Raw genomic sequence first — 21,138 nt, forward strand, 5'->3', positions numbered from 1 at the left:
CCTGTTGTATGGATTCAGTTACGTATTGTATTTTCATTAATTTTCATTGTGAAATAGAGTTTGTACTCGTAGTCTTGTTGCTTTTGCGATTCTCCACACGACATTTTGTCAAAGACTGAAATGTAAATAATAAAATAGTATAAGATATTATGACTATGGTGACAAAATTATCGCGTTATCTGTTGGCAGTCGGATTCTACTTTATAGACTACAGATTACAGATTACTAATGGATTTATATTAGGTGAAGATACCCACTGTGCAATCTAAATTACAAAATGTTGCTGCAATGTTAAGTTTCGATCACAATGAATTGTTACAAGTAACAATAATGCAATGTCCTATAATTGTTCCATAATAATAATACCAAATATATCATCAAGTAACATTACTGAAATGTAAAAATACACATTTATGCAATGTTACAAATTAATATTCATTCAATGTTTATATTATTGCATTGAAATAATCTTTTTTACCTGTAATACGGCAATACATTCTTCAATTATAATATTATTACTTTATAATTTTACAAATATCTTTAAATAGCTATATCCCATTGTTATAAACACTATCACTGGATTTTCAATTCAGTTTCGGGAAGCCGAACCCAAAGACGACCGGCGCTAAATAATAACTAGCAAATATGATAATGTGTGAATCTTTATTTTATTTGTTAGTCTTTGCGTCAAGTGCCGAAGACTGTGTTCAGAATAATTACAATATATACAAGTCATAATAATCCATGTAAGTATTTCAATTATTATTTTTTAAGATTGTTCGTATTCTATTGTTTTTCTCTAACATATTTTTACGTTAATTGGTATTTTTATTATTTACTCGTCTCAGTCGTCTCTACAGAAAGAAATGAATTTCCAAAGTAGTGAATTTTCTACTCCTGTAGCTGTAAGACAGGTAATTATGCTTATGTTTTGTAGTTAATATTTTTTTCATATATTTTTACATAGGTATAACATTTTTTGTCGTTTAAGAATTAAAAATTAAGTTTAAGATTGTTATTTTTTAGTTAAACTGTTGTAACTTTTTTAGTTGGTAGTAATCGGTAGGTATCATTCACATTGACTTTTATTAATAATTTATTATTATTAATTTTGCATACATTGTTGTAGAAAATCAAAAAACGATGGGTAATCGCTACATTTCCTGACAGTAATGATTACAGTGTTATACCAACAAATTGGGTTTTAAAAACAGTCGATAATGATGGCAACACATTTGATAAATGTGTATGGCCGCCTAGAACGTTTCATGTTACTAGCGATTTTTTAAAAGAGGCTGTGGAACCGTCAGATAATTGGATCACTTATAAAATAAAACTATATGAAAATGGCAAAGAGTATAGTATGTATTTATTATATATATATATATAGTATTAATGAAAATGAACCTAGGCTAGTACATAAAGCTAAATTTATTATATTTGTATTAACAATTTGTAGGTGATTTCAGTAAAGCATGGTATAAACATGTTGCTTTATCTGAAGAATCAGCATCTGAAGTTGAGCAACAACTTTTAACTATGAAGAATAAAAATAAAAGGTTATATGGCCAATCTTCAATGATGCTCGAAGATTCTGATACTTCGAGTGATGAAGGTAATCAATTAATTACTTTTTTTATAACAGCTTAATTATTTTATTTTTAATTATAGGTGTCAACATTTTTCAACAAAAAAAAAATTATTAAAGGTCCACAAACTTTAGATACCATTTCTGAGCATCAGTATACTGATTTAAGTACCGTAAATTGGGGCGACTTTGATAAAGTTTGGTGATTTTTTTTGTTCTTTTACTTATAGTTTTTTTAATACTTATGCTACAGATCTCAAAATAATGTCGTCGTATCAAGTACTATTTTACCAACATTCCTATTTTTTTTTTTTTTTTTTTTAATGAATAGTTTTTTTTTAATAATTTTTTTAAAGTAGCTATCAAAGTCAAACGGAGTTTGGGGTGACTTTGATACCCCTATTTGTTTTATTGTTAAACTAGTGGTAATGGTATGAAAGTTATAAATCTCAAACCATTTTAAATTTGGTCAAATAGTTTTTGAGTTATAACATAAAATGTGTTATGGGGTGAAATTGACATGCATATTTTATTTGTTTAAATAAAAAAAATACATAAAATAGTATTTAAGTGGATAATAATTTATTAAGTTGACTAGGTAACTCAGTCTTGTGAAACAGTACAAATATAATAATAGTTTCAAAGTTAAAAACAAAATAAAACAAAATATTAAAATATAAAAATATAAATAAATTAATTTAAATATATTTATATTGGCTTAACTAGTTACTAGGAAGTCTTGAGATTAGGTACAATACCTTAACTGTCTGAACACACAGGAGAATAAAACAATTTTTAAATAAAAATACAATACAAAACAAAACAATACTAAATATATATAACAAGTTGTCTTAACAAGTATAACAGTTAAACATAATAATTTCTAAAATTGAAAAACAAAATAAAATATAAATAGGTACATTAATTTAAATATGTTTTAATTGACTTAGCTAGGAACTTACTAGGCAGTCTTGAGTTTATAATACATTGGTAACAGACTGAACGTACAGTTTAACATTACAGTCACAATTCACATTACAGTCTTCAGTTACTACTTACTATGCCTCTCTGACATCAGAGAGTGGCTGTAAAAATATATAATTTGCATCTTTTGTCAGTTTAGGTGTTTTTAAAATTGCAATAATATGTATTATATCAACATCAAATACATCATCATCTTGAATTTTGAAAATCTGTTTAATGTCATCTAATGATTTAAGACCATTTAGTGTATATATATTATTAACAATACTCTTAATAACAGCTGCATATACATAAATAGTCTTTTTTCGTTTTCCTAACTGAACATTGACCAATACAAAATCACCAATTTTTAAATTATCTTTGGTTGGTGTTTGATAATCTGGAATCACATCTTCATTTTCTACCTCATTTTCAGAATCTGTGTTAATGTATGGAATAACTGCATCATCATCACTATCTGTGTTTAAAATGGCCGAAGTCACACTCTGTCCTGGAGCAATATTAATTTTTTTTCTTTTTCTGTTTTTATCTGTTTTTTCAAATCTTTTATCTTTTAAATAATTTACAACAATATCATTAATATTAGGGTAATCTTCTTTTGGTAATTTTTGTAATATAGCATTACGATCTAATGGAAAAATTCCAGTGGCACGAAATGCAGATTCTAAATTGCTTGATATGCTTCCTACATCATTGATTCGTTGAAGACAACTACTTACCAACGCTGGAAAAGATGACTTCGGAATAGATTGCATCTTTGTATTACGATTTTTCCATTCGTTTAAACAAAATCTCCAACTTTGTTTTAAAGGCCGGAAAAAACACACATCTAGTGGTTGAGTTAAATGTGTTGCATTTTTAGGTAAACACACAAAATCAATACCAGAATCCTCACACTGTTGTATTACTTCCGGATTGAAATGAGATGCTAAATTGTCTCCTATCAATACTTTGCGCCCAGTCAAACGGTTTGCATGTGGCAAAAATAAAGTGAAAAACCATTCTTTGAAAGTAATACCATCCATCCATCCGTGTGGTGTACAATTATACCTGGTTCCTTTTGAGCAGCAAGGACTCTCACAGCATGGAGATCCTTTGGGTCCTTCATTTGTCCAAGACTCCCACAAATTTTTTGATTTATAAATGATGTATGGTAGTAATAGAATACCACTTGCTGACCCACATACCATTATTGTGGTGGCACTTTTAGAGTGGTTTTGAACTTGTACAGGATATTTTGTACCACGCTTGAACAAAAATTTTTTTTTACCTGGATCATCCTGGAGGTTGGTCTCATCATAATTGAAAATATTATCAGCAGGTATATCTTTTAATACTGAAGACAAATTATCAAAATATAAATTTATTGTAGCAGGGGAGACTTCGGCGCGACATCGAGAAATGTTTGTTGTGATTCTTTGAGTTAGTGTATTGTGTCTTTTTAACAAACTCCTTGCCCAATCATCACCTGGAAGGTTATCCTTAAATGTTTGAACTATTATTCCTCTTTTGTCTAATGATGTTTTTGCGATTAATCTAAATCAAGATAATTATAATTAATTTTAAGACTAATTGTAATATAGGCAAACTGTGTATGTTTACCTTAAATCCATTAAAGTTAAAGGGAATCCCCAATCACCACACTTTGATACAGCAGCTATCATAGTTTTTTCATCCTCATCACTAAATATTGCCTGTCCTCCAGGTTTTTTGCCATGTTTCCCATTAAAACGATTGTATAATGTGCCATACGGAATTTTATACATTTTACTAGCTTTTAAAATTGAAAGTTCCCCATCAGCAACTTTTTGAAGAGCTTCTTCCACAACTTCATCACTCCTATTAGCATATGGGCGACTACCCACTTTTTTTTTGTACACGCGAACCACTAAAATAATTTAAATACATGAAATATAAACATAAATAAGATTATCAAAATCGCCCCAACAATACTATCAATGTCACCCCATGACAATAAACACTTAATTGTTTGTAACATAATGAATGAAAATAGTATAACATAGTATGATTTGAATCATGATGATATGTATATATAAATTAACTTACAAAATTATAATTAAATAACATTTGTACTTACTTTGCGCAGCTAATTTTAAAACGTTGTTATTTTACATTTAAAATAACGTTGAGATTGAAGATAACACACGTTTCAAATAATTGATGATAAATCGTATCTTAACCGTTATCATTATAAGACTATATTTCTTTATCAATATATACAATAAAAATTAATTTTTTGCGAACAGTGTAGCCATAGTGTACAATTTAATGAAATAAAACAACATTATCAAAGTCACCCGTCATTAACAATGTCGCCCCAATTTACGGTAATATAAATTTAATTCCATCCTCGAGTTCAGAAAATGTATTGTTGAATACAACAGTGTCTCACAGTTTTAACATACCACAGGTAAATATAGTACACATAATTTTTAGAATTTCAAATTAAGCTGATAAAAATTTAAAAATACATTGTAAATTATCAACAGGTACTGATTATATGGATTTAATATATTACCTATACATTGTTTGGCATTTCATATAATGCTTAGGTAATTTAAACAATTTTATAGATTGCCGGTTATATTTGGTGTTATATAGAATTCCTAGACATTTTATAAAACACCAATATTAGACATATTGCCGCTAACATATAATAACTAGACAAAATCATACAACCGTCTGGAAATACAGCTTAATGACACCGATATCAAGGGTTTATAAGTGACGGAATCCAGCAACTTCTATGACACACCGGTGACTCAAACAACCACGTGGTTGATTTAATATTATTTTATTATTAGGGCGCAAGCAAAGCCGCAAAGACCAAGCAACGGCACTAACGCACTTAGTGAAAGGCGTAAACCCGTATGTGGCGTATAACAGCTAGTATGCCCGAATAATGGCGATACACACATGCCACAAAAGACAAGACACAATGTCGCTCACAAAAAAATTGCTATACACCAACAGGCCGCTCAAGATGCCGGACAACGGTGAAACGGGAACAGAACGTCGCGTAAAAACGATACAAGTCTCCGGAACCAGTGGCGATGATGCCGGACGGCAAGTCCACGCAAGCGCACGCCAGTAGATGTCACGGCGCTAAAAGCTCACGTTCGAAAACGGACATTAACGTACGATCACGTTAACATTTCGTACGTTTGGCACCTAAATCAATTAACGACGTTGGGAGTTCAACAATCCTTCGATCCTTGCCACCGCCATCAACATCAACAGCTGGTAACACCTGCAATCATATTATCTTCGTTTTCGCCGTATTCGATCGTCAATTGTGACCAGTGATATCGTTATTATAGGAGATCAGTGCCATCGTCACTCGATAACCCAGCTGACTGTGCGTCACGGGGATTGATGCCGTCGAAATCGCCTAAATTCACCCTATATATTTGCTCAGCTCATGGTTCATCACGATTCACGGACCATCCAAACGAATGGGAGGAGGGATAATGATCGTCTGCCGTGTTCCGACTTGCCCGAAGTCTGATCCATCAACCTTCTGATACAGATTAAAGATCCCCCTTCGGAGTAGGCAGTTTACACTCTTTTCGTCGTGCGATAATATAATTCGCGTAGTTGCTAGCGTGCGCCATTTTCTGCTAAAAGGCCGTCGCCATCCTACCGAGGTTACACACTTACACCTGTCCTCACGCGAGGATATTGAACTCGAAGACGCGTTACACGCTATATTATTTATTAATTCGCAACGTTTTTCTTCCGCCGAACTTCGCCATGAGTTGCTGCTTAAGAATGCACGCGTGTTTTCGATGCCGCTCGCTCGGTTATGCCTGTTTATCAACACGACCAGGGAGTCACTTGTGTAGGAGGTTGATTAAAATATTTTGATTTATTTTGACATATTTGTATTATTATTCATACTATAGTCCGTTTCACAACACTAGATACTCGATAGCAGCGCGACCCATGGATAATTATTGCCAGGGTTTCAAAAAATGTTTCATATAAAAGCGTGCCAAATTAAAAAAAAAAAAAATACCATTATACAAACAGATAATGTTCTTACCATCAAATTTCATAATAGATCGATTTACTCTAAATTTTAAACTTTCGAAATTTTTTTACAAAATCGTTCATATTCCATGATAAAATTTGTTTCCCCCGTAAATACGCCACTGTCATGTACATTCGTACGGCCGTTTTTAAACTCCCTACACCACTTGTATATACTGGTACGATTCATATGACCTTCATCATAAACGGTTGAACACAGTTGGGCGTCGTCAATGAAGGCGATTTTACAACTGAACTCGTAGAAGTATCCGCAACACGTTGTAAAGAACTAGACGTGACAGGACACGATGACATAGTAAAAGTTAGATGTGCTGTCCCGTCATGAGTACCTACATAACAACCTAACGTTTAAGATCGTAACATAAAATGTCTTGAACGTAATAACATAATAAATTTAGATAAATTTATTGTACAGAAAAGAACAATATGTTAGTATAAACTACTAATTGGTGATGAACATAATATAACTAAAATACCTTGTTTCAAAATAATGTTTTTTTTTGTATTAAGTTACCCAAGTGAATAGTGATATTTTAAGTTATTTTGGAGATTATTTATTTTAAATCGGAACATTTTATATTAACTAATTGTTATGCAAAATTATAGTACATAGAAGTTGACCCTGCAAACGTTGTTTTGCCATATAAATTATATCTAATGAATATTTTGGTATTCAAATAAAAAATAATTAAATTATTGTAAATGAGAAGGAATGTCATATACTGGTATATGACTGAGATGAATGGAGCACTGTGAATGATGACGGCCCATAAGAATAACAAAACACAATTGGCATTGGTAGCAATGAGCCCACTCTATGATAAACTTGGACTTTGATTTTGAATGTTGAATTAAATTGTTGACCATTTGCAGCATTAATTTTAACTATTTCTGTTGCTCCGAACGATGTCATTTGGAAACATGAATTGAATGAGGCGCGGATCCAAGGGGGGGGGGGGGGCAAGGGGCCATGCCCCCCCCCCCCCATAGACTGGTGTATTCGACAGCCGATAAAATGCATTGTTTTGCCGATAACGTTTCAGCCGTGTCCATTTTTATCGGTCGCCGTCAAAAAACAAATCTAATCTAATCGAATATTTAAACTTGTTTGATACAATAAAATGTCTAACCTTAGCGCTTAAATGGATTTGTATTGCTTAATTGCTATAGAAATATTAGTATTGACTGTGAAGAAGTAATTGACGAATTAACATAGTATGTACAAAGTTCTTATCGGACTTAGGCTAAAATTTCATTTAAAATGCCCCCCCCCCCCGTAAATATGTTCTAGATCCGCGCCTGGTTGAATGTTCGAATTGACTTCAGAAACAGGTTAGAATCTGGATCCGTACCGATAAGTAAACCGTTCAATGGTTCAGGTGGTGTTTCAATTTCCGGTAGTTGCACTTTTCCTGACGCGCAACACATACCGGCTGGCTCATGTTTGAACTTAAGCGTATTACAATGCGGACATTCCTTGTCCATAGGCACCAATCACTACTTTCGAATGAGCGGAATATTTAATATAGGGCCCATACTCGAATGCTAGACGAAGGAATGAATTGGATTATTGGATGTAAATGCTCTATGTACTTGTTGGCATTGTCGGTCATTTGCTCTGCGTGTGTCAACTACGAATTGACGCGCTTCTAATCGTCTTTTTTGATTTTGTTCAGTTTGTGCCTCACGCAATCGCACCATGTTCACACGTGCATTTTCATTATTCGGTTGTGCTCTTCTATCTCGCATGATTGTACTTTTGGTCGTTCGACGGGCCAAATCAGACCCCTTGAGTCTTGCTGGCATTGTACAAAATACACAAATCGATACATTTACAGTTCATACATGTGATTATTAACCACATAGGTTTCGCTGAGACCTACTTACTATATACAAAAAATTTCATGAAATTCGGTCCAGCCGTTTCGGAGGAGTTTGGTAATAAACTTTATGACACGAGATTTTTATATATTAGATTAATAATCTAAGATCTAACAATTTTTATAAAATAAATATTTAACAAGTAGTGTCATCACTGGGTGGTTTCTTCCTTGTGTAGCAAATATTCTTATTGTACTCCAGGGCACAGATCATATATAATGTGTAATAATAATAATAATAAAAAAAAAAACACAATCTTTGTGGTTTGTAAAAATTGTTTGAGTATAATATTAAATAAACCATATTTGATAAGTATTATCTTGAGTCCTTAACCTGAAAATTATGAAATATTTCGTAAATGTTCAATTTTTATAGCTATAGGTATACAAAGTTGCTCATAAATAGTTCATATTGAAACAGAAAAATATTATAAATAACTAATAATAGTATTTATTTTTTTAGCAGACATTTAAAGTTTAAATTTGAGCGTAAAAGGATATTTACGTTAGGAATAAGAATATAAGTGATTTTGTTAGTTGTAAAACATTATTATTATTTGTAAGGATTTAAAACTTTTACGTATCATCTACATTTTACTATAAACAATGGCATTTTTAAAATATTGTGTAAATTGTTTATAAACCAATACCTGTTTACACTATTCACACTGTCTTATCATAAGACTTTTATATTAAAGTACATTATTTTTATTTTACAAAATGGATAAGTAACAATAAGCTAACATATTAAACAATAGTCAATATAGGTACATGATTATATGAAAAAATATACAACTATAAATATGTTTAAACAATTTGTTTTATTTAAATATATGAAATACATAAAATAAAAATAAATCCCTATCACAGCCTACCAAATAGATATTTACTAAAAAGATAGAAGAAATGTTTAAACTATAGACCTATACTTATAATTTAAGTATAAGGTCTGTAGTCTAGACATGTTATTACAAAAAAAAAACTAATTAGCTATTGAAATTAAATACTAGTCAAAATTGTTGATTGGTGTTTAAGAAAAATATATAAGTACATTTATAATTTTGAACTTAAAAATTAAAGTCAATCAACTATTAAATGATTCTTAAAGAAAATTGGTTTTGATGAAAAACACTAGAATAAGTTGAGAAAATATAAATTTGTTCCAAAATATGTTGTATATATAAAAAAAAAAAAATTACAAGAATCATTTAAATTACGTGAAAGAGTTACACAATAACTTAAAGAATCATAATACTATTTTAATATCATCGCTAAAGCTCAATATACAGTCAATTAATGGTAACCTAGTAAAAACTTTTAAGTAAATAAAATAAAATAATTAAGTATTTTACGACCAAAAAGTTATGTATAAAGAAAACAATTGTTATTTTGTGTAATTAATTAATAATCATACAAATAAACTATAATAATGTACTAACAAAAAAAAAAAAAAAAAATTTAAAACAATCCATACAAGGGTATCAATAAGTACCACTGTTTTAATACATACACACACACATATATATATATAATATATTTATTCATAAAAAATAACTATATGCACAAGCATATTGAGCGTATTAAGGTTGTATTTAAAATAATACAAGATAAGGCGACAAAATTATGTAAGTAAAATTTGATCAAACAGTAACTGGTTTTATCTTAATTCATAATATGTTTAACAACAAATTTTCAAAACTTAGTATAATACAAATTAAAATAAAGAAAATAAAGCACTATAGCAAGAAATACAGTTTAGAAGATATGCTTATTTTAATTAATAGTCTTAACAATGTCATTAAATCAAAATAATAATATCAGTTCATGATTCTAGGTCAAAATATCCAAACCAAAATAACAATTAAAATATTAAGAAGAATCCTTTATTTTTTTAATTTAAATAGTATACAAACAAAAATTAAAATAAGTAATAGAAATAATAATGTTGTTTAAGAAAATTGAAATTTGTGTAGAACTAGATTTAAATATACAAATATCTTATAATACAAATTGAATATGTCGAGCACTAAATTAGTGATTATTACATACATATACCATAATTATATAGTAATAATTAACATATAAGAAAATACCAAAACAAATTTATTATAGTTTGAATATTTTGACTGACAGAACACTGTTACAAGTTACCAACAAAGAAAAACAATTTAACAGACATATTATAATATAATACATCTAAAAATACACATAATTTACTTGGCGAGAATGTGTAATTATGCATTAATGATTTAGTTGAATTATATGAGATGTAGTTTAGTGATTGGATATAATAAAGATTCCAAATATTATATAGGAGCAATATTTTTTTTTTTACAAAATATTTTCAATTGAGTTTAGTAGTTTAATATATTTAGGTATTTAATTCGGATTATAAATGATTTAAAAATATATTAGTGATTCTCATTAACTGGACCATAAAATATAAGTTCTGGAATTTGTCCCCCTTGAACTCCAGTACCATTAGTACTTTCAGAAGAACATTGGAATTGAAATGTCACACAACCAGCATTTATTTCACTAAGTCCTTCTTGGCCAAAATAACTTAATTCTACACCATCTAATATAGCTGAAGCAGTATAAAACAATTCGGGATCGACTTGTACGGGATGTGCAAAATAAACATGAAAAGTGTTACTTGAACCATCTGAAAAAAATTTTGTGTTGTTTTCAGCTAAAATGTGCCCTAGACGTTTAAGTTCTATTTTAACAGTGTAATCGGATGCCCCAGTTGATGAACCGTATAAACCAAAACCGACGATGAATACACGGCGATCAACACTAAACTGAATACTATCACAACGACCTCGATACCGCCACTGATTGCTACGATAAGCACAGGACTGAAATCGATGGCATGTCTGAGGTTTTAGTCCTATCCGTGGTTTAGTTGGATAAGTCAAGCGAGGTTTGTTGGATGCAGTATAGTGGAGAAACAAATCAACCGTTTCTTCTAATGTTAGCATACCCATTTGAGCTGGTCCATTGGCAAATTCTTCTAGAGACATTGCTGGCAACCTGAGTAAATACAGAGCAGAATCTAATACTTGTCGTTTATTAGATGGAGTTGGTTCTATTTCACGTCTGCTACATTCAGCTGAAGCCCAATTCATGGCTGCTTCCCATAGTATGGTTTCTTTGCAATTAATGGTTTCACGTCCTAATACACTCTGCAATGTATCAGCATCTATATCAACAAATCCATCTGAATGTAATGCAATCTCAGCCTATATTACAAAAATAAAAAAAAGAATATAATATTATAATAAAAAGTTGATCATTGAAGTTTTTGTTACTTGTGCATCAATCACTTCCCAACATCTCTGCATTAGTTCTGGCTCCTCGAATAGTCGCGATTGACTGAGGAGCAGACACGCGTTTTTTGCAGTTAAACTTGTCTCCAAGTAATTAACACAAGCTCTGGCTAAATGTGGTACAATATATTTTTTAGCCACATACAATGTAGCTAATACTGTGTCAGGTTCCAATTGGATTTCATCACAATATAAATATCTAGATAAACAGTTCAGAATAATAAATAATAATATAAATAAATAAGCAAGAATAGTAGAGCAAACCTTAGTAAAGTTAGAAAAGCTGTTGGCTCAACATCAGGCACCTCGATTTCTTCTTTAGTGTCTGCTAGGCCACCATAGAACATAGCATAGAAAACAGAACTACCAGTGGCTAAAATATATTTATGAGATGGTATACGTTGGGTATGTCCTGAAACAATAATAACAAAAGACACATAAAATTGTTATGTGGACAAATATTGTCGAAAACTGACAAGACACTAACCTGGATTGCCGACAACAAAGTATATATCAGCCATGAGGTCGTTATTGAACATGGCAGCATTACGTTCGCGTACAGTAGATTTAATGGCCTGCCAGTTGGGATCTAGAGTGATGTTGGAGAGATCGGATAACAACTGTGAGACTGGAGAACCGACTGGAGATGTGGGTGCACTGGCCGGCTGAGTGACAGGCAAGAAGCTGGAACTCTCTCTCTGGGACACAGTGGAACCAGACTGAGGCATTCCATACGAGTTGACGCTCAGCGTATCTGCAAAACGGAATACATAACGTACAACTATTGTACAGACAGCAGTCGTATTGAACGACGGTAAACATTTAGATTCGATCGTGTAGAAACCACTGTACGGACCAGCACCTCGTTCATTTGATACAGTGTACATGTTATTAGGTAAGCACACACATCATAATTTATACTATATTAGTAGCTAGGTACGCATAAACATAGATGTCGATTATTACCATTCTCACCGTTAATCCACTGGTTGGCTTGGGATATCTCTTGCAGGGTCATGCGCTTGTTCAAGGGTTTGGTGTAAGCTAAGCTCACTTTATTATAGAAATTCGACATCTCGTACAACACCCCCCAGGGCACGAACAACACAATACTACGACGAAGGAGGGTGGGCGGGCGGGCTCGCTCGATTCGAACGGGGAGAAACGCGATGATTTGTACTCATGCGTTCTATTTACATAATTAATCGTATTTCTCTGGGTCCGGTGACAAAGATACTATTGCGGACGACGGCCGTCAGCCCGTCAATCGTCACGACAATCAATGGATACGGACCGCACGACCGCAGTTGACGTACAACGGCGACAGAAACAACAACAACACTGGTTGTCGGGCGGCGGCGGTAGACGGCCGACGAGGCCACGGGGGAGCGGCGGCGACGGTCGACGGGCAGTAGGTAACGTCAACCACCGTCGTCGAACGAGCGCGGACGACGGTGCCGGTCGCGTGACGTCACGACAGACCGTCCGCTCGCCGATGTGACCGGTAGGCGCGACGCGCGATGACGTCGTCCCGGTCGGTCGTGCAGGTCACGCGCGCTCGCCCGTTGCACTTCCACCGCGATGTCGTTATCCTCGTAGCCCAGTTTTGAAATAAGTTTTTCGCTTTTAGTGTCTGGTCTGATCGCCGCTGTCCGAGTGGTTTCTCAATCCCGCCGCCATTCCATTCAAAACCCGTCGTCGGATGCATTATATTAATTATGTTATTATTGCTACATCGTTGTTGTGCTAAATTTTATATTTTTATCGTATAATAAGTAATAACATTATTGTTAGGTACTTGTTAGTGCTTAGTGCTATTAAAATATTCGAATCGGGTTTTCATTGGAAAACACTCGTTATTTCCAAAACTCAACTTTTTGAAAATAATTTTTTTACCTAATTCTTAGTCGTATCAAAACGACTGTTTTTAAAAAAAAGTTATGTTTTTTTTCTTAAAAATTATTTTCTAAGTTTTCAATTTCTAATGACAACATACCTATATTTTTATTTTTATTTTTGCAAAACAAAATATTTTTCAAGGTATTCGAAGTATAAAAATCAATTTTCGTATGAATAAGTGTATAGTTAGCTAGTAGATACCTATAATTATAACTGAGTGAAGTAGTGGTCAAACATTTTGCGGGCAACTATATTTTCAAAAACGTTTATAGTTTTTAAGATTATGAGTGTTTTAACGTTAAATAGATCACCTGCGGTATATTGTACATGAATATAACATGCATCTGTACGTGTAAAAAACAGTCGATGTGAGTGTTATCGTTTCGATGAGAAACCCGAACCACAGAATAAATTTATTTTGTATCCGAGTCGTGCGAAACCCGATATATTTATGTAAAAATATTTTATGTCTATTTTAATTTTAGATTTTAAGCGGAGTGGTGAATATACGTATATTGATTTTACAATGAAGTGTGTGTTTTTTTTTGTGTCTGAATGGTGAAGACACTTTTTCTTTTAGAAAAAATGCTCCATCTTCAACTTAAATTTAATTTTGTCGCAAAATGGATTTAGTAGATATATTGAAGTTGAGGGGTTAAAAGAAAAAAAAGCTTTTCTTAATAATATAAAAATACGGGAATTTTTAAGCAAAATCTGTTTAAGACTTAAGTTAAAATTGATTTTGTTATTTTTATTGTTGTAATTCAAAAACGTATAACCCACTGATATTTGATTTTTTCAAAAAATGTTTTGTTTGCATTTTATATAGGTACATGGCATGATATAAAATATTCTGACGGTTCTTTTTGAACAATCTATAGATATTTTCCATTTTTTTTTCTTTAAATTTAGATAAGGAATTATTTTTCACTTAGTCAAAAAATCTTGAAGGTTCCTCATAAGTTATTATTATAGCTATTTAAAAGTATTAAAAATACATACATTTTTTTTTTATAATTACTTCAAGTTCAAATTTTGGTAAAATTTTTTGAAAACACAAAAATTTGTAAATTATTTTGTAATTGAATTGTAAAAAATGTATAAAATATTGAATTTCTATAGCTAAAACTTCCTTATAAGTAGTCATTAGTGCATAGTGAAATCAAAAAATCGAAAAATTACTGCACACTGATATCATTTATTATTTAGATAAAAGTTTATCTTTGCTGGTGGCTGTCTGAACGGTGGCCATTTATAAACAAGAATTTCTGTTCTATATACCCGTGAAAAAAATATGATTACAGTGTTATAATTTTCTTTCATAAAAAAAAGGAAATTACTTTCCATTTTTCCCAGCACTTTTTTTAACTAGTATCATGTCTATTATTTTTTGAATACTAAAATATATTTTGTAAAAAAAAATATTTATTTTATTTCACATTATAAGTGGAATTATACAAATTATCTGATTTGTATTTTTTTTTTTTTTTTATAAAAGTTTATATTTTTTTAATATAAAAAATAATTAGATAATGATTTTTTATATTTTAATTTTAATTTATCCTATACATAGAAATATAGAATTTAAAATTTCTATAGTATAATAATACAAATTTCGTATATCGATTCAATATTTTTTTAAATTAGTATACACGTTACAACTAGGTAAATCGTGGGACAGATTTTAGAACATAATGTTTTTCTTTTGACTTTGTATTGAAAAAAATAACTTGTTTAAAAGTACTTAATACTTATCATCTGCAGTAATGTCTAAATGATGACAGCTGCGTGCCTACGTATAGCTTTTTTTAATGCTTTTAAAAGTATTTACTATATAAGAAAAAACGATTAAAATTTTCCTATGCACTTAATTATTATAAGCGCGTTACAAGAGTTTATTTTTAAATTTAATTTTTTTTTTTACTTAAAGATATAACCATGCAAAGATAAAAATAATTTAAAAGTTAATTTTGTAGGTATATAATATGAAATTGAATTTTCATCGTACATGTACAATTTTTTTTTAAGAATAGTTTTTTTTTTACTTTTACTACTGTGATTTTTTTCTGAATTCAAAACTAAATATATTATATTAAGCAATAAATTTAAGTTTCAGTTGTATATAATTGTATTTATCAGTATTTAAGTAAACATATTAATCGAATAAATTAAATAAAAAAAAGGAAAAACAAAGTTATCCACGTATCTATGTATAGGCAACTATTAATTATACATATAATATATGAATATATTATGATTTTTTTTTAAACGAATACATGTTATTTCAAGGTCTATTAAATTTTTAAAAATTTGTACTCGGACTTGGGCACTTACGAAAATATTAGGATTTATGCTTGCTTATTTTTTGTATGATACATATAAAATAACCATTTGTGTCATAATTTACACATTGTTAATTAGTTAGTATTTGTGCTCGGTAATAATAGACAATTGATCAAAGAGTATAATACAACTAATTTATATATAAGTGTTAAACTGTATAACTTATCTGTTCTTGTTGATAGTTTTGATAGTTTAATAAAAGAGTTGATCATAAATATATCGTATGTATTTTAATTTTGCATATTAAATTCCATAGAAAAGATTAACGTTGTATAAGGATGTAAAGGTTAATAAAATTAATATTCGTTCTTTCTATTATAAACATTGTTGTAAACATGAATAAATTAACATAGTTAGAAAAATTATACAACTATATATGTATAATAATAAGCATAAGCTCTAAATAATATGAGTATGGCACTATGATGAATTGGTATATTATTCAAAATAATAAACCCAAAATGTTAACCAATAAATAAAAATGTTAGTTTATTAAAGCTTAAAATTTAATTAGCTTTGAAATTTTTCATTTATATAACAATACCAGTTTTCATTGAATAGAGTTTTTAGTCTTGACTTTTTAATATTCTTATAACTACAGTTTATAGGTTCATGATAGATCTATTAGCTATTAATATATTATATAAAGATGTAGTATAAATAAAATTAACGTATTGTAGACAAAAATTTATTTATATATTATAATAGGTACATTCAATTTTAATCATCTCAGCTGATTTTAATCCAATATAGTACATTATAAATGTAGATTCAAATAAATCCAAGCATAATACTTTATTTTTAGGGTAGTCACTCAATAATTGCATTATAATATGCCTGCTTTATTATTATATGACAGAAGTATTTTTTAACGAACAATTTTATTTTTGAACTATTATCATCTTCTCCGAACGTTATAAAATTTAGCATCATGTGATTTTTCTAAAAAACATGAAATTTATATTCAATAGCGAATATAATTGTTGTAGTATGTTACACGGTATATCATATATATAATATATATATATTGTATAGATATAGTGTCAATGCACCTTATTAGTTATTTGTTTTAAGCTTTCAGTCATAACTCTTCGATACTTAACACGTCCATTACATTGAGTATTTAAACGTGTTTTATAGTCGTATAATTTATTGCCTGTCAATGTTTCTGAATTCGTCATTATAAATTTAAACAATTTATCGTTTATACGTTGTTCGTTTATTCAAATGACAGTTATGAATAGTTTTATGAACAGCAATGAAGACATTTTAATATCTATACGGATATATATTAAATAGGAAAATTTTATATTATAAAAATATAAAGTGATATGATTAAATAACACGAATAGTTTAAGGTGGAAAAAGAACAATGCGTTACTTTTCAAAAAAAGTAAATAAGAAAGCAAATTTTCATTGTATGTTGTTATGTGTGTAGCAGACAAATACGCTATCTGAATGCATAGTTATACATTTTATGGTTAAGCGATTTAAGTAAATTACTTGCACATACGTAGTTTTCTTATAATTAATATGCTGTTCGTAATTTGTACAGTTATGTACCTATATTGATATCTAGTAATGGTGTGGCGTGTACTTCACTAAAAATATAATTTTTTTAAATCATTAATGGTTCAATAAATTTTATATTGTTTTTAAAAATATTTCTGTTTGTAGGTTAAGGTAAAATATTTCATTTAAATATTTAATTATAAAAAATTAATTTTAAAACATTATTTTGTACTATAAATAGTTAAAAATTGAACAATGTTAAAATTTTAAGTAGGTAGGTAAAATTTATTTGAAAGAAACTGTTGGCTGTAGCCTGTAGGTTTTGAATAAAGATTTCTAATGTTTTAAATTTCAACAATTAATAAACTTAACATTATTGTAGGATGTTTTTTAAATCATATAAAATGAGTGATATTTATTTATTTTGCTATAAATAAGGTTATATAAAATAATTTCAAGTTAATGAGCAAGAGAAAAAAATAAACAGAGAAAGAGCGAGTGAGGGAACAAGGCCGTTCCCGAGGAGGGGAAATTTAAAAATTGTTTAATACAAATTATAAATGATTTTTTTTTTTTTTACAAGCATGTGATGCTCAATTTTTACTAAATTCGTTAAATCATGCATACTTGTTGAATTTAAAATTTGGAAAATAATTTTGAAATTAAAATTGTTATACGTTTTTAGCAACATTTACAATTATTCATATTTTGAAAATTGAATAGAAAGTTCTCCATATACATTTCTTACCATAACTCAAAGATTAAAAAAAAAATATTTAATTAAAATTTAAGCATATTTTTTTCATTGATATAAATTTTGAACTTAAAGATAAGTTTAAAAATGTTTATAAAAAACCAAATGATAATATAACAGTGCAAATATTTTCTTAAGTGATATAATAAAAACTATTGTTATGTTAAGTCCCTAGGTGGTTGGTTTTGACATTTAGGTGTTGGACAGGAATTTTAAAATGTCATTAAGGTCCTTGTAGGTCAAAAATCACATTATTATGTTGTTAATTTGATGCTGTAATTATGTGTGACAATATGTTGGAGTGAATATCTATCATATTTTCTTCCGATGAGTGATAATCGTGTTCATTATTATTTATTAGACATTTTTAATTTGTGTGGAGTTAGAACTGTTAGAAGTAATAATTTATTAATATTAGTTCCTATATAAGTATGATTATATATAATATGTAATATAATCAACACTTGACACCTTTTGTACTTATACAGTTATACACGTTTCATATAAGTCCATATAAGTTATAACTATGGAATTAAACGATATAGGCAGATAGCAAGGTATTTTTATAACTACTTATGCCGTGTTTACATTTAAAACATGCTAAAATGTATTAATTGTATTGTATTATATTATATGTAAGTATTTATAACTAGTATTTTTACCATTTATTTTCATAGGCTCAACGTTTATTCGCAATCGATTTGCAATGAATAGGTCAATGCATTTATTATATAAGTAACTATTACCTATTTATAATTATATTTTTTTTTGTAATTTAAAAGTAAGTATTACCATTTACCTTTGGAAATTATATACCATTAAGCATTACTTATAGCAATATTTCAACTGTACAATAAAAATTATGATATAGCACGTTAATTACTAATATGTGAAGAAGAGAGTTATTTTAAATAAAATTACTACTCAGTACTCGTATACCTATATAAATTTCCTAGTCTACTCAATTTAAATATTATAATTCTTAAATTAAATATACATATTTTGATTATATTTTTTTTATTTATTTAAATCTCTTGCTGAAGTTTGAAGGTGGAGATCGATAAAAATAAGATGAATTTATAATATAGTTTTTTTAGTTAATAACTAGACTGTATTGACTATTGGTATAGAACTCGCGTCAACATTTAATACATTATATACATAATTTACATATTTTTATCATTGATCTTATTTTCCTGAGTATTTTCTTTTTTTTTCATCACGGTTGTATTTAACTGGTTAAACGATTATGGTTATAATGTTAGTTATTTCATTTTTTTTGAACATAAACCAATTCCTTTAAAATTTGCATTAATAAAGAAAATTAAGCAATAGGTATGTACCTAATTTTATTTAATTATTAATTCAAATAGAGTATGAAATATATGTGTATGCTCGGACCATTAGGACTACGGATTATAATCAAAAAGAAAACTAAATTATAATATTACCATAAGGCTTATGGATGAATAAACGTGTTATGATTTATTGTGTAGGTACTAGTTATCTACTAATCATTATAATTAGTATAATAAAATTATTTGCTGGTGCTTTCGTTTTATCACGGTTTGACAATGCAACTATTCAAATATGCAATATATTATAATATATGTTATCATGAGATACCACAAATAAAGGAATTCGATCTTTACAATGTTTATCTCATGTAATATTATATAATTTCACGTCACGTTTATAGACAGTCATCGAAGACAAATACGCATGTCAACATTTATAGATGATATGTTGTAATAAATTATACATTGGGTAAATTGCTCATGGGTTGACTTGACAATGTACACATTTTTCGGGATTCTGGAAATTATGTTACGTGAACATTTTTCAAAAGCATTTTGTCCTCTGAAACCAATATTTTTGTCAAGTGTAATTTTGAATGTATTTTATTCAATTTGATCTTTGAAATTTAGAAATTTCGACTTACAGATAAAATTATAAAATACAGACTTGTGTACATCGTAATTATGTACTCGTAGATACTATATATTGTATTCGTGTATATTTGAGGTAATACTTTGTTGCTAAAATGTTAGTTAACTTCTTAATCCTATACAAATATTATTACTAGGACAATTATTATTAGTATTACTTCTTATACTACTAATAATAATACATGTAAAATATTGTATAGTTTTATTGTGACCTAATTACTGCGATTTATTAGCCTAGCATAATGTTTATTAAATATTTATAAATGGTTTGAATATAATTTTTCCTCGATTAATTATTATTTATTACTTATACAATGGTACATCGATTTGCTAGTAAGCATTAGTATAACTAGTTATATTGAATGAGTATATAGATAGAAAATTTCATTCATTCTTTTTTGAACGTTTTGTAATATAAAATTATTTAATTTGAATAGTTTACCGAAGCGATTCGTATTATGTAACATATTTAAACGCAATAATACTATTATTGTTCTTAAATATTATTATTATTATTATTATTTTTATCAATTTCCTAGCTTGAGAGACAATTATTTTATCACGCCGAGTTCATTTTAAAGTGCCGATATTTCGAGTAGGCCGATTGTTTGCGAAATAAGTCGTTTATAGCGAATTGTTATTATTATACAATTATGAGGATATAATTTCGTTGGTCGCTTCGAGAATTTCAGAGGAAGCGTATCGGATCGTAACACAATGAGCGGAAGACAATTTTTGGGCGATTATGACGCGTATTGAAATAGCTGTATGGTGATTACGGAATATGTTCCGTTTCGATTCAATAAATCGCACAACAGAGATA

The 21,138-nt window shown here is 29.3% G+C and overlaps 3 protein-coding genes and 1 pseudogene across 5 annotated transcripts in view; 1 reads left to right on the plus strand and 3 right to left on the minus strand.

Moving 5' to 3' along the window:
- The window catches only part of LOC112595878, a 7,522-nt pseudogene extending 7,418 nt beyond the window's left edge, over nucleotides 1–104 (minus strand).
- A 559-nt stretch (nucleotides 105–663) lies between these two features.
- On the plus strand, nucleotides 664–2,055 carry LOC112596117. The gene is made up of 5 exons (XM_025341615.1): nucleotides 664–746; nucleotides 849–914; nucleotides 1,130–1,361; nucleotides 1,460–1,615; nucleotides 1,672–2,055. The coding sequence occupies exons 2-5, from the start codon at nucleotides 867–869 to the stop codon at nucleotides 1,704–1,706; spliced, it is 471 nt and encodes a 156-aa protein (XP_025197400.1). The 5' UTR covers nucleotides 664–746; nucleotides 849–866; the 3' UTR covers nucleotides 1,707–2,055.
- Nucleotides 2,056–2,166: 111 nt separating this feature from the next.
- LOC112596118 lies at nucleotides 2,167–4,762 on the minus strand. Its single transcript, XM_025341616.1, has 3 exons — nucleotides 4,671–4,762; nucleotides 4,175–4,460; nucleotides 2,167–4,108 (listed from the first exon to the last, which is right to left on the minus strand). Coding segments are annotated over exons 1-3 (1,749 nt in total). The 5' UTR covers nucleotides 4,672–4,762; the 3' UTR covers nucleotides 2,167–2,646.
- A 6,136-nt stretch (nucleotides 4,763–10,898) lies between these two features.
- Nucleotides 10,899–21,138, minus strand: part of LOC112596119 (BTB/POZ domain-containing protein 3) — a 43,934-nt gene continuing 33,694 nt past the window's right edge. The window contains exons 1-5 of one of the 3 annotated variants that reach the window (XM_025341618.1): nucleotides 12,834–13,210; nucleotides 12,346–12,612; nucleotides 12,123–12,270; nucleotides 11,841–12,057; nucleotides 10,899–11,771 (exon numbers count right to left, since the gene is read on the minus strand). In XM_025341618.1, the coding sequence (XP_025197403.1) occupies nucleotides 10,938–11,771; nucleotides 11,841–12,057; nucleotides 12,123–12,270; nucleotides 12,346–12,612; nucleotides 12,834–12,933 (1,566 nt within the window). In that variant the 5' untranslated portion in view covers nucleotides 12,934–13,210 and the 3' untranslated portion in view covers nucleotides 10,899–10,937. Of the gene's footprint in view, nucleotides 11,772–11,840; nucleotides 12,058–12,122; nucleotides 12,271–12,345; nucleotides 12,613–12,824; nucleotides 13,211–21,138 lie in introns of those variants that run through there. The other 2 variants (XM_025341617.1, XM_025341619.1) reach the window with 2 other exon arrangements.

This window comes from Melanaphis sacchari, unplaced genomic scaffold (assembly GCF_002803265.2).
Source record: "Melanaphis sacchari strain LSU unplaced genomic scaffold, SCAv2.0 Contig2_pilon_pilon, whole genome shotgun sequence".
In the NCBI taxonomy this organism is placed as follows: Eukaryota; Metazoa; Arthropoda; class Insecta; order Hemiptera; family Aphididae; genus Melanaphis; species Melanaphis sacchari.

Excerpts from the sequence above, each read along its gene's own strand:
- LOC112596117 (XM_025341615.1), top strand. The coding sequence starts at position 867 with ATGAATTTCCAAAGTAGTGAATTTTCTACTCCTGTAGCTGTAAGACAG. Across the intron at positions 1,362-1,459 it reads TGAAAATGGCAAAGAGTATA|GTGATTTCAGTAAAGCATGG; the intron begins GTATGTATTTAT and ends AACAATTTGTAG. Across the intron at positions 1,616-1,671 it reads TGATACTTCGAGTGATGAAG|GTGTCAACATTTTTCAACAA; the intron begins GTAATCAATTAA and ends TTTTAATTATAG.
- LOC112596118 (XM_025341616.1), bottom strand. Across the intron at positions 4,109-4,174 it reads TTAACTTTAATGGATTTAAG|ATTAATCGCAAAAACATCAT; the intron begins GTAAACATACAC and ends ATCTTGATTTAG.